We start from the raw sequence: 18420 nt of genomic DNA, 5'->3' as shown, positions 1-18420 counted from the left end.
ATAATATTTTTATAATTATGTTTATAAATTCAAAAACTATAATTTTTTTGGAATGCTTGACTATTTTTTTGAATAATATTTCGCTTTTGTTACGTTATTAATTTTGTCCCTGTAGACATTCCATAGCTTTGAGATCGAACTCAAACAGTTTCACTGCGTGTTCAAAAACGTTTAACCCTTAGCTTAAAACGTCGTCGTTTTACTGCACATATATGCGCCAAAAACTCGCCTTTATCGTTTGCATTCCTTTTTCCACGCATTTTCCGCGAAAATATTCAGACAGAGAGGCAGCAGCCAGCTCTGCACTCCTCTCTCACAGCTCCTTTTCCTGCTTTCAAAGTTCCCACGGAAAGCGGAGGACCACCCAGCGGCGCAGAGCACGACGCCGATTAGCTGCGCCGAGCTCATTTGCATTAACGTCAGTAAAGGCTGTAGGTCAATCCTTGCGGGTGCTTTTATTGGATGTGCCGCTGTCAAGCAGTGCTGAAGAATTGGAAGGGCAAACGCCAGAAAAGGCAGAGAAAAGACAAACATAAAATCAGCATTATGTAGCTCGATTCTGCCTTACCTCCGCTAGCGTCAACCGTGGACGATCCTGCCGTCCCTGATTTCACATCTGAAACTTGTGGACACGGAGCGGTCTTGTTTCTTTTCTTTTTTTTCTTTTTTTTTTTAGATTTTTTTTCCTCTGTGTGTCTCTCTCTGAAGCGATTGCATTCTCCAGAGGTGGTACCTCCACATATCACAATCTGACAGCCTCTTCATCCTTTTTTTTCCTGCCACAAAATGAGAGAAAAATCGCGGATCCTGGTAAGGCTGTAACCAATTGCACCCGGTTTGGACCTCTTATAGCAGGCGGATCATCCTCAACCGGGCAGCGGATGCCTGAATGGAGAATACAAGGCATCCACCAAGATTTCTCCGCTTCCTAAATCTGTGATAAATGGAGTATCCAGCTGGTCTAAATGGCATTATGTTTGACGGAGGGTGTTTGACATCGGAGCGAGTGTCCAGAATAAGAGCCTGCAGTGTGAATATTTCAGCCTGTTGATGATGAACTGCTCAGGACTGGAGCAAAGTGTCGTGAGAGCCGGTTTATGGCCCGTGTCTTGAGCTGGAGTGGCCAAGCGGATTGTTTAACAGAAAGAGAGAGAAAAAGCATCATTTTTGATGGCTCCGGGGTGGGGGAGGAAGACTACACGTGAAACCCTGGACACAAAAAATGGATAAAACTATTGCATGAAGCAGGCAGAGGGGGGACACTGCGTGGTTTGTGTGCGTGTGTGTGTTTGTGTGCGTGTGTGTTTCTTTCAGGGCCTACTTGATAACAGTGAAGTTGTGAGGAGAAAATGGTGATGTGGTACGAAGAAGGCTTGAAGAGGAACAGGAGTGTGGGATAAAACCGTCTGCTGAAGAATAACGGGATCTAAGTTTTCGAGGAGAAGACAGCTGCTTTGATTAAACATCTCCAATTAAGTTCATGTGAAAAAGCAGAGGGAGGAAATCAGCTTCCTGGTCAGGGGGGTGGGGGATAGAAAGATATATTATTCATGCCTTGTGTCAGAGAAACTGGAGGACTGGCTTTGCTGTGGCCTAGATGATACACATATATATATATATGTATTTATATATATATATATACATATATATATATTTAAAGACATGAAAACCTAAGGAGGAAGAGTGGAGCTTAAAAACACTACAAAAAGAGGGCGAATGACACTCTGGTAGCCTCAAAGTAAAGCACTTGCGCAAAAAACAGAAGAAGGCTGAAGTGGGCTGAAGCATGGGCTGTGCTTCAAGTATTCATATCTCTGATAGGGTGGTCTACCACAGTGGAAAAGAGTCCGAGGATTCCCACTCACCCCAGCAGACTAATACCACTCAGCATCAAGGAAATCCTGCCTCGGGACTACCCCTGAAACCCCCGAGCTGCAAGGTGAGGGAGCACACACTCATTACATTTACAGAGACACAAGAACAAACTGTGTGTAAGGGTGAGGAGTGTGTGTTACATAAAGTTTCTGCAGTAGGCCTCATCTCCATAGCTGAAACAACCATATCTTTCTAGAGATAAGCAGTTTTAGGAATACTATCTGCATAAAACCCACGTTTCATGTCAGTGTTATAGAGAAAGCAGACTAGATTTCAAGGAATATGACAGAAAAAAACAGTAAAATTACTTCATCTTGATGTACAACAGGCCCAGCCTCTATATTATAACGGTTTTCTGACTAATTTACTGCATACCTTTCATTTGATTTCACTTCTAACAGTGCTTGACAGCACACCTTTTGCTTTTTTAGAACCCAGAGAAACTAGGCCATGATACACTCACTCAGCAAAAGGTCACAGGGTCACAGGCCTCCGCACTAACCTGCCACATTGTTCTCTTTCTAGTTTTTATGTAACAGTGGATAAAGCAAACATTTGCTTCACTTTCAGTTGCTTCATGTGCATTTTGTACTCTAAATCTTAGCATAAAGCTCTGGCATCTGTTGCTACACACGTTTTCTTTCAGTTGGCCTCTGATTCACCTTTATTCCTCTCAGTGATCTGTCGTCTCTTATCGAGGTTTAAACTTTGTTTCTCTTATGTAAATTCAGACAAGTCATTCATAGAAACAAAAATTACCTTTCAGTTTGACATGCACATCTGAAACAAGGAGTCTGAAAAAGATTGAGTTACAATACCAAAAAGTTTGCCATCACTTTATTACATCATGGCAAAAAATAACAGTCCCATTTGTGTATTGGCCCAAAAATAATTACACTAACAGAGAACAACGAAATGTGTCGCGCCTGCTTGAATCCTGGGACTAAATAGGTGTTTCTAATCAGGATGATGACAGTGATTCTGGGTATTATTTGACTTTTATGCATTGTGTTAGAGGTTAAATATGCACAAAGTGCAACCTATCAGTATTCAATAAAAGTGAGAAGGTTTCATTGCATTGTAGCAGTAATGTAAAAGCATCAAGCAGTGGTGTATGATAATAAATTCAGAGGAAGCTTGTACTGTAATGTTAGCATCTGCAAGCGTCTGCAAACACAGAACATCAGTGTAAAAAAAAAAAAAGTGTGATTGTGTGAATTTAATAGCGTTTTTTTTTTTTTTTGTTGCTTTTTCCCTGACTATGTGTGCGTTTGTGTGATAGACCGCAGGCTATTTGAGGGGCCTCTGTCAAGCTGAATTTTGTGGCCAAATGTCAGTGCGGGATGCAGTGAGAAGTCAGTGTGACAGATGCCCCCATGTCAAGACACCCACTGTGCCTTTGATTGAATTAGTCCCCTGATTGAGTTAGACTAATGGTATACAAATCTCCTTCAGCTGGAAATGGTTAATCCCTGCTCTGGAAGGTGTCATCTTTAATGTCCTTTGCAGTCAGCCCCAGCGTGTGCCAGAGGTTTCACTCTTACTGTAATGTATAGACAGTAAGTTACAGCCTCACTCATAGAAGGATCATATTTAAATGAGCTCTCCTGTTTTGCATTCAGAGCTCAGTGACACATCCTGCTGCTGCTTGTTGTTGCACTTTTGATTTTTTTCTCCCCTTAAAGAGATCAATAAGTGCCATTCGTGTATGTGCACCAACTGGATTTAATAAGGCCTTCTGCAATTTTGAATTTCATCTGGAACATATTTGAGAATGGAAACTTTAATGAGATGCCACTTCTTTATTTGAAAAAGTTGAGCTTTACCAGACCTCAATTCACTTCACTGAAGCAGCCTCCAAACCAATAATCGAATAATTATTTTGTTGATAGACAGAAATTTAATCTGCTACTATTTTTAATAAATCATTAGTTGTAAAGGGCTATTTCAAACAATAATGCTGCGGCAGTACCTGCTGCAAGCTTCTCAAACACAAAGATTTGATGCTTTTCTTTATCTTGTGTTGGTGTAAAGTGTTTAACTTTGTATTTGAGCTGTTAGTCAGACAAAACAAACAGTTCAGTATTTCACATTTGGCTTTGGGAAATTGTATGAGTGAAAAATTGAGCTTGTTCTATTTTTAGACCCACTGACAAAAGGGGTATTGGCAGATTTATCAATAATGGGGAAAAATGGTTGGAGCGCTCGTACAGTTTTCAGAGTATTTTAGCCAAATGATCTGAAATAGTCTGTGTCCAGTTATCACATTTTTAGCTCATATGGCCCGTGTGCATGTTTGAGTCCTGTTGTGTGTCATTTTGATTCTTCAGGGAGCACACACACACACACACACACACAATCCATGGGCATCTGCACACACCTGCAAGTAGCCACTAAGGATGTCACAATATCAGACATTTTAAGATTTGATATGATTCTAGCAACAATCACACAATATCAGTACTTATCTTGATACACCAACAAAATAGAAGTCTTAGGTGCTGAATAATGGATCACAACCCTTCTATGTATCTCTGCAGTTTAGACAGTATACAAAAGTTTGTATAGAGTTTGCTTACATCTTCGACGTACTCTTTTACAGAATAGATTAAGGTTTTAAAGCTTTGGTACTTTTCAATACTATTGATCATCAAAATAATGGAGTTTGTTTTTTTAAGTGTGTGGTTACAGGGTTCTGTGGATCCTCAAGACACTGTAGACACTAAAATTGGAGTTTTTAACCGCGAGGTCTACATCTTGTTTTTACTTTTGGGAGGTCTTAAATTTTAAATGACAGTTTGACTTAGCATGATTCACACCACGTTCGCAAAGCATGAATAAAAAAAAGAGAGGGAGAAGATGAGGAAAAGCAAGTTTAAGGAAATTTCTCTCCAAGATAGAAATGACTGGGAATGGGGGGCAGAGAAATCCAAAAACTAGCAACACTGCATGTGAAAATTGTATTAATATTTCCTTTGTTGTGTCTTAGAAAGGTCTTGTATTTGATTTAAGACAGCAGCTCTGTGGTTAGTGCAAAAGTACTGGTCATTCAGAGAACCCCATCAGTCACAGCTGAATACACAGTGTTTTAAAGATTGTTAAAAATGAGCCATGGGTACTGGTTTAGCAGGCATGCATATACAGAGGCTACAATCCTTGACACACTGGTCTCAGGTTTGAAGCCTGACCTAGGCACTGTTTGGTACGTCTCCCCCGCTCTTTTTCTTCCTGTCTCTTGAGCGTACATGAATAAAATGCAAAAAGCCTCCAAAAGCCTTTAAAAAAATCTATGCTTTATGTTTGTTTACATTTGTTTTCTGCTCAGAGGACGGAGAAAGAGAGAGGTGAAAGGCGCATGTGCTGGTGTCTGCGGTGTGAGAAACATTCAATAGAAGTTTGGAAGTGTGATGTGAGTCTTTGTCAAGGCTGTGTTACCATCTGGGCTGCTCCGGCGATGATAAGGCTCAAGTACAAGGTCCTGTGATAGTGGTCACTGAGAGTGTGTGTGTTTGTGTGTGAGTGGCCAAACAGACAGAGAAAGACCACAGCCAAACACAACACCATTTATCTGCCCTTGACTCTTCCAGTCTGCTTTAAGGTTGTCTAAATGTTCACTTCTTCAACCCTTTTCTATAACATGGTTTCAAAAGATGCAAATTATTTTATATTATTAACCATATAATTAAAAAGTGCCAAAGCTTTGAAAATACTACATCTTTAGGATAGGTGCACAGTGTCTGACAAGTTTTGGTGCAACTTAGACAGGAGTTTGCAGATTTTGATAACTGAAAAAACAGAAATTGTGCATACTGAGTGCAAAGGACTTTAGGAATTGATTGATTTGACTATAATGCTATCGAAACTTAGAACTGTGGATGCACAATATTTGATTTTTGCCAATATTCAATATGCCTATATTTACAGAATATCTTTAGTTGCTACTGATATCAGTACTGATATATAAATGTAGCTCAGACTTAAACCTTATTTTATTTCTTATTTTATTTATTTAACCTTTATTTAACCAGGATTATCTCCCATTGAGATACAAAAATCTCTTTTACAAGTCCTGGCCAAGACAGCGGCATAAGTTTCACACATATGAAATTAAACAGGACATAAACCAAAGGTTACATCAATCAACAAATCAGCAGCTTTCAGCAGAAAAACACGTGCACACACTGGCCAAGTGTTCCCTAATTCTAGATTTGAAATCTCTAAACTAATACACGCTCAAGTTTAAAATGACCCTGTAACTCAGAACAAGACAACTGAGCAAAAACATTAAAAGCACTTTGACCAAAGACTGAGTCCTTAAAACACACAATTTAAAGTTTGATGATGAACAAATGAATATATTTCAGTCCTTAAAACACACTTTAAAGTGTAAGGAATAAAGAAAGGACTTCAGAAGTAGGTCTGGTCCAGCCTAAAAATCCACAAGCTTGTTCATCCATCTTCTGAAATTGGTTTGTCAGGGCTGACACCGATACAGATTGATAGTGGTTCATAAGGCCGATAACTGATATTTGGAACCGATATGCATTTATTATGACACACAGAATTTACAAATAAAATATTGATTTTAAATATTGGCAGAAATGTCCATATCTTCCAATACCAATAATTCACTTTTAAAGCTAATAACTACTGATACTGATATCATACCGATAACATTGTGCAATGGTATATACTTTTTGGGGATGTATGATATTGTAGTCATAATATTTTTATTAGCAGATATTAGCTTAAAGAGTTAATTATTGATATCCGCACATATGAACATTTGCACTAATATTTACAGCTGATATATTGGCCATACATATCAGCAGTCTAAATTGTATATTGGTCTAAATTTCACTAAAATAAACAAGTGTACCTACAAGTAAAGCTGGTTGACAAGGGCACCACGCACTCAAGAGGACCCACTATGAGCCCTGAACATTTTGAAAACAACTACCAAATGTAAAACAACTTCCAGACTGTCTACATCTCTTCACTCAGCTCCGCCTGACTCTGCCTCTTCTTTTTTTGCCCTGGAGACACTTGGTGTTTTTATAATAATAATAAAAAAAGTTTTCCGTATCTGTAGCAGTATTGGCTAAAAGGAGTTTGGAAAAATTGGCATATTGGATGTTGCCAAAAAACAATCTTGTGCACCCCTACAATTTTTTCCAATGTTGTACAATTATACTTGTGTTTTGCCTCTAGCTTTTCCTACTGTAAATATTGGCCATATGAAATAATCAGCCTGTGTCTTTTAGGCTGTTGTGCTCTCTTTTTAATTGTTTGTGTGGAGAGGTCTATTAGCAAGCTGACAAATCTGTACGCAACATTTTGTGCTTTAACTAGGCTCAGGATTCATGACAAACCTAGTCCGCTTTTATCACCCCCCACCCACCAAAAGAAATCAAGTAGCTCTCCCCTCCTTTGATTCAGTCAGTTTTGGAGTTACCTCTCTGTATGAATTGAAAACTTCAAGAGACACGCAATGCTGGATTTTTGCCAATTTTTGCCATATTCCAGTATTTACAAATTCATTTTAACTAGTACTGATGTGATACAGATGAAGTTCAGGCTAAAACCTGGGGATGAGGGCTGAGGATGAACAAATAAACAGAGTTCATTCGGGAACAGTCTCATCATACATTTTACCATCTTGTTGCAACATGGATATTCAGTTTTACTTGGAAGAGAAGGCTCTGCTCAAAAGATGCTCCCTGGGCAAGCCAAGCAACATGCTTTGACTTTCCAGGGAGCGTATAGCTAGAAACCTCCACATGGATGGATACATTCATGATAACTAGGGGTGGGAGTCACTAGTGGCCCCACGATACGATATTATCACGATACTTTGGTCACCATTCTATATTATTGGGATTTTCAACATTTTGCAATACAGTGAGTATTGTGATATCATATATTGCGATCTACACCATTTTTCAGCTGTTTAGTTGATTTAGCATTCTCTTGCTCTCATGTTTTTCGTATTTCCACAGTATTTTATTTTCATGTTGCACTTCTTGCAAACCTCATGTGTCATGTCAATCTCATTTTTGCCCTGATTTCCAAATGTCCTTCCCCCTGGTGCTGTCATGTTTGTGTTACTAACTTTCTCCTGCTCTATGACTGTCACCTCTGCCTACCTCACTGGACAAACAATTGCCCTAACAATTGATTTTATTTTTCCATTATCATGGACTTCAGTTCATATTAGTAATTAATTTGAAAAAAAAAAGATACTTGGTGGACGAGACGATACCATATATCACCAGACAAAATATTGCGATACTATGCTGTACTGATTTTTTCTTGCCAGCAGCAGCAGCGTGGTGCATCAGCATTAATGCCGGCAGGGGTTAGTGAGAAGCATTTCATATTTAAATACACCGCTGTGTTGAGAGAAAGAGCCGTGATTGGCTGTGGGAGCTGGGGCGTGATGATAGGAATCAGCTGGCCTTCAGCTGATCACGGCTGGAAGTATGACTACGGTGTCCTGCATGAACTAATGCTGAGCTTCATTTCAGCTGACATTAGTCTGTTTTTCCTACCTAAACTCCATAAACATCTTCATACATATAGTTGATATTTACAGCCAGTATATTGGTTGTAAAATGTTTATTTATCCCAATACCAATAATCAACATTTTAAGGCAAATATCTGCTGATACTTTTATCATACAATAATATAGTACATCCCCTAAAAAGTGCTATTAAAGACGCGAAGAGAAAACTTTCTGAATCTCTGCCCGCTTTTACCAAAGTAGTGGAATCGCTGTACCTGTACCTTAGACTCCCACCCATCCTCAGCACTGACACGGCACATGTAGTCGCTTTTCTAAACTAAAACTTCACTGAGGGAAACACTGAAGCGTTACTGACTTGACCCAACGCCACATGTGACACATCAGAGATCTAAAAGAGCGTGAAGTTTGATGATACACAGGTGACCTGGGCAGCTTCTCTCCATTTGTCCTGTTTCTCTTTCGCTATTTTTTGTGTGTCTTCTCTGGTCTGCAGTGTGTATGTGTGTGTGTGTTTAGTCTAAGTCTAGAGTCATTGGGTAATTTATTCCAGAGCAGGGCAAAGGCTCGGCATGGTGATGAATTAATCCACTGTGCTTTTTCTGCTGGCTGAGAGGAGGCAGACTGATATTGGCTCTTTTTCTGTCTCTCTCTTTCACTTTCTTTCGTTACGTATCAAACTTTCTCTACTCTTCTCTTTTTTTTGCTCTTGATAAAAATTTTGCTTACAATTTGATCACCAGACACCCATCATCTATCTGACTGCTCTTTTAAAACCATGACAGTGACATTTATGATTTAATGCACAGTAGGAACGGCCCCCCATAGAAATGCTAACGTCCCTCTGACTTCAATGGCCCTGCTGTTGTCTTTGTCTTGACAGCTGCTGATTGGATCGAGTGCTGGACTCTGCTTATCTGTGTCTATCAAGGATGTCATGTGTATATGTACAATGGGCTTTTATAGCTCAGAGCATGGCACTAACCTCTGGCAGGCTGCCACAGTTAGCAGTCTGAGTCTCACAGAGGAGAAGTTGTGATGCTAAACGGACAAAAACATCAACACAAAGCCCACATGTTTGTCGCAGAAATAATTTGAGAATGTTTTTTATGCTTATCTCATTCTTCAAGAGTCAGATACTGCTGTTATATTCTGCACACTAAAAATAAGTGGTGCTAACAGCTTGCTAGCTTTGCGTAGCATTTGGACTGTTGGATGTTTTGCCGCTTGTAAAACTAACAGCTCTTCTAAATCATTCACCGGTCAAGAATCAGATGATGACCCATAGCTTTTCTCGTTCCTGAGCTTCACAGACAGTTTCTTTTACTGGGTCATCAATTCTGTTTACAGGAGTATTAAAGGCACCTTTTCTTCAGATTTAAGCTCTGTTATAAAATTTAAGTCAGGAGTGTTGCAACACCAGGTTTTTAAAACTTTGATATTGTTCTGGTAAAAATGAAGTGATATTTATAAGCAACAAAAATAAAAGTCCTTGGCACAAACATTACCAATTAAGGTTGTCAAAGTTGTCCATACTTTGATACTTTCTGAAACTTTAATGTTCTTGTTCAATGATTTGATCTCTTCTTTTTGTTAAAGAAAAAACTACAGGTCAGTCATAGTTTAACCCAGTCATATTTTAGCAGCAGTGGTCTAGTCAGATTCACAGGGGACGTCCATATAACCTTAAAACAGAGGAAGTTGAAACTGTTCACATTGCACATATACAGTGGTAATGTTCCATTACCAATGTTGCCAATGTATTTGGTTTACTTCACCTTTTGGTCATTAAAAACAAAAATATCCAATATTGGGTGACTAGTACTTCTATTTTAGTTACCCTGGTATAGAATCAAGTATTGATATAATTGTATTTTTCTATTATTGTATCAGAGTTTAAATATTTGATATTGTAATAACCCTTTGGCCAGTGTGTTTGTGCTGTGAAGTTTTCATGAACACAGAGTTACTTGCAGGCAAATAAGTGGTGTAACATAGACATAGAAGTGCAAGTGTGAACTTCTTCCCTTAAACTTCAATAGGGATTAAACTACAGATGCACAGATACATCGGTTTAACATCAGAATCGGCCATCGTTGGCCTTTTTGTCAACATCGACCAAAAATAATGTGGATATGAACACCTCACAGCTGATTTAGAGAAGAGATTTATTATTGGGCAGAAGATGTGACCTATTGGGCAAACTGTGACCTGTTTTAATGATCTAACATGAGAGAAAATGACGTAATAATGGAGTGTTAGACTAGACGAGGTGATTAAAAAATTGCATTGGTATTGGCCATCGGTTTAATTGTTGCTTCAAACATCAGTATCAGCATCAGCAATGATGTCAAGAATTGATGCATCTCTAGATTAAACTAAAAAGATATATGTGTCATTGAGTTAGCTTTAAAAGAGCTGGTAAGCACAGAGCAAGGGTAATTGCCTTTTTTCAGTCGGCAACCTCCAGTGTAAATTCTCAAAGATGCTGACTTTAAAAGCCCTACAAGTCTCATTAACAGCCATAATATAATGTTCATTTCTACAGCATGAATAAGCAGGTTTACAGCCTGGCACAAAAACTTAAATTGTACTGAGTAGCTCATATCTATATCTGTGTTTAAACTGCACAAAGGTTGAAGTTGTTTTGAAGAACTACAGTAAGAATCCTGTAGGGGCTGCATGGTGCTTCCCAGTCAGGGCCTTTCTGTACGGAGTCCAATGCTCTCTCTGGGTGCTCCGGCTTCCTCCCACCACCAAAGACATGGTGGTTAGGTTAATTTGTGATTCTAAATTGCCCATACGTGTGAGTGTGCCTGGTTGATTGTCTTTATATGTCAGCCCTGCGATTAACCGGCAATAAGTCCAGAGTGTACCCCGCCTCTTGTCCAATGACAGCTGGGATAGCCCCCCACTCCCCCCACAACCCCACACAGGATAAGTGGTATAGATAGATGGATGTAAGAATACTGCATAATTTGGAGCATGGCTGGGCTGCATGGTGGTGCAGTGGATAGTGCAGTTTTGCTGTCACAGCAAGAATACTTGTTCAAATCCTTGTCAGACATGAGTTTTTATGTTTTTTCAATGCATGGGTTCTCTAGGTAGTCTGGCTCCCTCCACAGACTAAAGCCGTACTGTATAGGTTCACTGGTGACTCTAAATTGCCCATAGATGTGAGTGTGACCTTGTTTGTCTCTGTGTGTTGCTTAATTACTGACTGGCAACCAGTACAAGGTGTACCCAGCCTCTTGGCCAATGACAGCTTGGATTGGCTCTAGTTGGATGAATGGATGGGTGGGTGGATGGATGGATGGATGGAAGGAAGGAAGGAAGTTTGGGACTGCCTTCTAACATGGGGACAGCAATTGCTTCAGAGCTGCCTCAGAAATCAATGGGTGAAGTCACTGCAACTACGTTCATCTCACAGTCTATGCTATTTCCCCTTTTTTTTCCAAGTCTGTACAAGCTAACCAGCTCTGGCTGTAGCTTCATATTTAGCATACAGGCGTTACAGACCTATCAGTCCTCTATCAGTCCTTGGTAATGTTGAATGAGGATATTTTTCAAAAAGCAGGCCAAAACATTTTTTTTAATTTTCTACATTTATTTACAATGTGTCTGTCACCCTTTGTAAATTCACAGACATAAAGTAAACTTCTTGGATGACTTGAAGAGCCTTAGAATATGACTGTAGCTTTTCATTCTGTTTTATTTAAACAAACGTCATCATCAGTGTGACAATGTTTTCCTTCCTGTCTGGAGTGTCTGCAGGAGCTGTAGGGGGGTACTTTTTTGTTACCTTGTCATTTATCTCCACTAGAACATGAGAATAAGGAGTCTAAAGGAAGCGAGATGAGGCCCATGGAGCATCCACAGTCCTGTGATTGATGTCATGTGCTACAGCTGTATTTATATGTTTTACTTCCCAGAACCGATCTATTCCAGAGCATCAAGCAGCTCTGAAACTTGATATAATGACACCAAAGTCTCCTCCTGCATGGTGAGCGTTGATCCTGCGCAGAAATCAAATTAGGAGAACATAATAAATCCCTTTGTCACACTGAGTGCAGACACATTGAGTCTCTTCATGGCAGAGAGCTCGCTCCCTGATGAGGTGTCAATAGGGTGCATGTACTTATGACACAGAACCTCCTGTTGTTTTCAAAATAGTCTTAACAAATAAGGCCACATTCAAAGCTTGTTCTGCTCCCCCTCCAGGTTAAGAATTCAGTATCATAGGGTCAGCATGTGATAGTTTCATGAGATTATAGAAATGGTATTCTTCAAAAACAAGGCGCTGGGAGTGTTTACTTTGTGGCCGCTCTCTGTTCTCTCTCAGAAGCTCACAGGAATGTAGATGTGAGTGGGCTCAGATCCACTGGTGGCCTTATTAAGCTCCTCCTCAGCCGTGTCGCTCCTAATTTTCTGGGCTTTGTGAGCTCTGAGAATCTGCAGGTGTCTCTGTATCATGCTACCACGATTTAAATGTGGATTTCTGCTCTGTGTTTTTAGACATGAAGGGCTATCTTAACTGGAGACTAAAGTGGAAAAAGAAGCTATCAATTATGGGGAAACGTCCTGTGTCTAAGGCCTTCATGTACAGTTCCTAAGAGTTTTCTTTATTTCCAGGTGGCTTTTTAACTGCATGACAATGGATTGAATTACTTTTGATAAAGTTAACAGTTACTTTAGCCCAAAAGCGCTATCAGTCGTGCTATAGTGAGTCTAAAATGCAAGTTTTTAATAAAGAAAGAGCACAAATATGACTACTTATAAAATTTGTTAAAAGACACAAAAATAGTTAACTTGTGAATCATTAACATTTTGGATTTTTATATTTTTTAAATTGTGTATTGTTATACCTTACAGTTATTTGTAGACAGTTAGCTGATGTAATAAAAATTGTTTTGTTTTTGTGGCTTGAAGGAGTCTTTAAAAAAAGTCTGTTTAGCTGGAAGGTTTTCATTTGGCATGTTCTGCAAGAACAGGATACTTGTACTTCTAGATCAAGCCATACCACTGTTTTATAACTCTTATTTAAGTCTTATTTAAGAGAAAAAATCACATTTATGTCATAACAGGCAGACAAAAAACGTCCCAGATTCATTTTCTCATTCTGTATTTTACACTTCAGGTTTTCTTGTATCTTATTTTCTGAGTTGTGTGAAGTTAAGTTTCTCTCTTCGGTTTATGACATCTTTGTTGTTAAGTTGCTGCTGAAAGACTCCCATTTCCTGATATTGCTCTTCAAAATAAAAGTCTTCAGTGGTGATTAGCACTGGGGGCTTTTATTGTGACAGACTTGGCAGAAATAGAATAGGTGTATCATCAGATACTTTACCAAATTTTAGCATCGTTATGCTAATATAAGCTGACATGAGGGATTGAACTGTTTCTGCTTGTAGAGAGACAGTCACAGCACGCTTCTTCTAATTACGCAGGACTAAAGATGTGAAATATGGATTAAAACACACCTTCAGCAGGTGAGATGTTTGTTCCTGCTGCATCTGGATCAAGTGAAAAATAGACAAACTCCTGCAATTAGCTTGCCCCCTGACCTTACGGTAAAATATGGTTAGAGCATAGCTGCCTGGCTCTGTGCCAGAGCAGAGAGACTGAAGTTGGGGATTAAATTTACTGTTTTCTGGCACAAATTTCATTGTTATGATTCTTTAAATGATCCATAAGCAACCATGGCTGATAGATTTGTGAAATTTACCTCACAATGAACAAATACACAGCATGTAGCTGACTGTTAATGAATTCAGTGGCACTGGCGAACAATGACTGACGGTGTGGGCTGCTATATTTGCCCAGGCCAAATTATCCCTAACCAGGAAAGAGGTGAACACTTTCTAACCGTAATTTCAGTAACACATAGATCTCAGTGTTTTCACATAATCCAACATTTCTAGTTCATTAAGACACACATTTTGGATTTTACTTTACAGGGACTTTAAAGGTCTGATTCATGTTTGGCTTTGAATAGGGACTTCTACATAAATCCCTAAAATTTCTCACCAAACCAAAGACCCCCATTTTAGTACTTAGTTTTTTGTGTGCAGATAAGATTATTAAATGTGTATTTGTGAGTTTCTAAAGTATTTCAACCGAGGATTTAAACATCACCTTAAAACTTAACTTAGCTTGTTGTTTTACAGCTAGGGTTTTGATTGCTTCCTGTAATTTCAGATTTTCCTTATAGAGAGTGTCAATGAGCGTTTCATCTCTGGAAGTACTAGCAAGGAAAAAAATATGAAGTTCCCATATTTCTTTTTGTTTTTTACTCCTTGACTAAATTTTGGTAATGAAATTCTGTATGACAGTTTAAGAGGGTCAGTGTTACCATACCCTGCCTTGACAAAAACATTTGGATAATTCAAAAAGGGTGTCTTTGACTGGTATTTGTGATTTTATGTCCATGTGTATCCAGAATGTCTCAGACTAGAAATCTGTGAGCAAAGGAAGAGCTCCTCTCCTTGAATTTGTTCAACAATTCTGACAGTGTTGAAATATTCCACTTGTGCAACAGTCAGGATCCATGATGCAAATCAATTTTAATTTTTTCTGCCACATGTCTATTAGTAGCACCTTTTTCAGTCTTTGCTTTACATCGTTTCCTTTTACTTTAACTGGATAGAAAAACTAAAGTCCACCATTTTTGTGCTTTTGCAAGAAAACATCTGAAGGTTTTGGTTTTCCACGTGAATGCCCCGTCTGATCTGTTCAGTGACGTCATGTGCATACCCTCCATAGGATCTCTGAAGTCCTTATCCCACACTTTAGGGTGATTTTGAAAAGTACAGCATGTACAGAACACACCATCATTGTTCCTCCAGAGGAAGAGTTCATCTGAGAGTCATCTCTCTGGCATAGTGTCACAGTGTCCATAGGCGTGTGCTTAATCTCCCCTGGAAAAGAGCCTTATGTGGTGATTGTGGCTTGCTCTAACTATGTACAACACACCATGCTAACAATGCTAACAGCCTTGTTAACAGCATCTGGTTACTAGAGTACTTTGACCATTTTCATGCTCGGTCACACCACTCTTTATGCAGCCAGAATAAGCTACAGAAAGGTTTGTGTGCAGCACAGTTTGCTGAAAGATTCTTCTTGTGCAATGATTTCCAAAAGCAGCAGGTAGATTTGATTCTAAACGATAAACCTGATGGGTATTTCTGTGCAACATTTGGCTGCTGATCTGAAAGTGTGTTAGAATCAAACTGCTCTGGAGGCTTTGACTTCATTTTGCAGCCTTTCTTCACTAAAGAAGCGCTGAGCAGACAAGAGCCTTGAAGGATTTAAGCATACAGGCCTGCAGCTTATTGGCTGTAGTAAACACGCAACACTCTCATTCACCTGCTGAACGGCACATTAAGCCAGCAGAGCTCACCTCCTCCCTCGTTTTAATGGACCGGCTATGACGCAAAACTCTCTGGAGTGTGTCCTGCCTTTCACTCTGAAGATATACTGTGCTCTCAGTTGATATATCCCTCACAGTTTTTACAGGGCAGAGCACAGATGGTGCTCATTGTTTTTGTGGTAGGAGCAGTGTGTGTAAGGCAAGGACACATTTTAAGGTTGATACAGCATCATGGTCAAAAGTTTTGCAAATGTGATGTTTTCTCCAGCAAAAATCTATATTTTACTATCCAAAAGTGATTTGAATATTGACCGGTAGCAGAGCTGTGTTGTGAAAATAATTTGGGTGTGATATGCAAATGATTTTTGCAGCTGAGATGCAGACACGGGAAGGGAGGCCTATCTGCTGATCAATAATTAATGATCCTTTGGATCATACAGGTCTCTTCAGTTTTTTTTTGCTTTTATTAAATCAATTTGATTTTCCTATATGTGAAGATGCGACATGAAATTATTACCATTATTAGGACAGATTTTAATACTTTATACAACTTGACTTGGCTTTGTTGATCTTCAGTAAACTTTAATGATTCTATGAGTTAGGTTTTCCATTTTTATAAATTAAAGCACTACAGAATCGTTTTCATTAAAAAGGTTTTTTACATGTACTCCAAGTTTGTGTCCATTTTCCAAGCCTATGTATGCACAGACACACATGCACAGTAAGGTAGTGAGTAGGTGTTGACCAGTTATTGACCTGGTCGATATTCAGCACTTGGACCAATATCTGTATCACATTTTATTTTTCTTATCACCAATAAAATTGATTATGTTAAAAGTGCTCCTCTCTGACTCTGCTATGCCAGTCCCTCTAGCTCTGATTTCACTCTCCACAGTCTCCCCCATTTGCCCTGCCCACAACAATATGGAATTGACCAGATGTCACATGAGTACTAGCCAATCAGAACAGAAGTCCTGGTATCAGTTTTGGCAGATATTGGTTTTTAGTGTTAATTATCAGTGTTGGCAGATATGAAAATTAGAAGCCGATATATCAGCTGTAAATATCGGCAGAAATTATGCTCCATATGTACAAATAAGTTTTGTGGGGTTTTTGGCTAGACCAACAGACCTTTGTAAGCTAAAGTATTTTTCTTTGTTTGTCCTCATTCCTTAAACTTAAAGTGTGCGCTAAAGACTGAACTTTGTTTCTTTGTTTATCCTTAAAACTTAAGGTGTATTTTAAGGACTGAAGGTTTAGGTCTTAACTACATTTAATTATTGGTGTCACTATCAGTGCTGACTTTAATTTGTTAATATCGGGGCTTCAGATATTGGCAAAACCACAACATTGTACAACCCTAATATTGGATATCAGTCTCAGGAACTTGTAATTATCGGCATCAGTATTGGCTCTGAAAAATCAACATTGGCCCCTTCTAGTGTATAAGTGCAGAGACAACGATTGTAAAATATAATAAAACAAAGTGAACAGCTATGTAATCAGGTGTATAAATGGGAGGTAGATGACAGGTGTGCTTGATTATGGCAGAGATAATCATTTTTGTTGCTTGATGTCATACATTTTAAATGATTTAATACATTTTTCATGATGCCTTGAGAGTAGCCATGTGGTAGCAAATTCTGCATAGGATTTTGCATTGTTGCAGATCCGACCCCTCAAAACCAAATGATTCCATTAGACTGAGATTGATTAAATTTTTGCCCATCACCTTCTGTAGCTCTCTCACTTTTCAAACTAAAGGCCTCCCCAGAGTACAGTTCAGCCAGTTTTTGGCCTGATTACAATTTTGGAGCTCATTGTCACCTCAGGCCCAAATTTGAACTGGTACTGTCTTGTAGTGTGACAGAAGCACACTGTCCAAGACACCCCACAACCATGACTCAACAAGACTAGCATGTCAGAATTTCTCTTGCGTCATTGTCTAGCTTGACAACCTGAGCTGAACTAATGTGTACAGTTGGGTTTTTTTTTCTTTCTATATATGTTATTAAATTCATACCTTAAGTTCTATCTGAAGGGGAGCCGGTTGATATTGTGAACCACCTGTGAACTCACACACAGTCGCTGAGACAGTGGTGATGTCAGCATACGATGAGCAGTCAAGATACTTGTAGTGTCCCCAGTCTGTGGGCAAAGATGGGTCAAGATTTAAACTTTGCACAAAAAGTAAGGAAATTTGTGTTAGGTAGATTATTTCTTCATGTAACAATACTGATTGGCAATAAGTCTTATATCATTGGAAAGTCTGTTTATTTACCTTTTAAATGGTGCCACATTTGTAAGGATCATGCATTTGCAGGATGAGCAGCAGAGCTGAACATATGGGTTGCACCCATGAAAAATTTTCCAAATCTTCTCTGCCAATGCCTAACAGCTTATTCTGCCATTGACTCTTGTTTGGTGGATTGGTTGACGGAAGTCTGAAGACAACATATTTGCAATTTAACAATTAATTCATTTAACAAGCAGGAGCCTCAGTAGCATACACAGCCACAACAGCCTGGCATCTCCTTCTCATGCTGCTCACCAGCCTGGTCACACACTGCTGTGGGATGGCGTCCCATTCACAAATCGGCCAGTGTGGTTGTGTTGGTTACTCTGGCATGAACAAGCTGATCCCACAGGTATTCA

General features: G+C 39.1%; 1 protein-coding gene across 1 annotated transcript in view; it reads left to right on the top strand.

Annotated features, from left to right (window-relative positions):
- Positions 1 to 473: 473 nt before the first annotated feature.
- pde8a (phosphodiesterase 8A) overlaps positions 474 to 18420 on the top strand; it is an 83882-nt gene continuing 65935 nt past the window's right edge. The window contains exon 1 of the mRNA XM_041786026.1: positions 474 to 1939. Coding sequence (XP_041641960.1) covers positions 1787 to 1939 — 153 coding nt within the window. The 5' untranslated portion in view covers positions 474 to 1786. The remainder of the gene's footprint in view (positions 1940 to 18420) is intronic.

The sequence above is a fragment of the Cheilinus undulatus genome, linkage group 1 (assembly GCF_018320785.1).
Source record: "Cheilinus undulatus linkage group 1, ASM1832078v1, whole genome shotgun sequence".
In the NCBI taxonomy this organism is placed as follows: Eukaryota; Metazoa; Chordata; class Actinopteri; order Labriformes; family Labridae; genus Cheilinus; species Cheilinus undulatus.
Note: the sequence above shows the minus strand (reverse complement) of the source record. Positions and strands in the feature narration are given on the sequence as shown.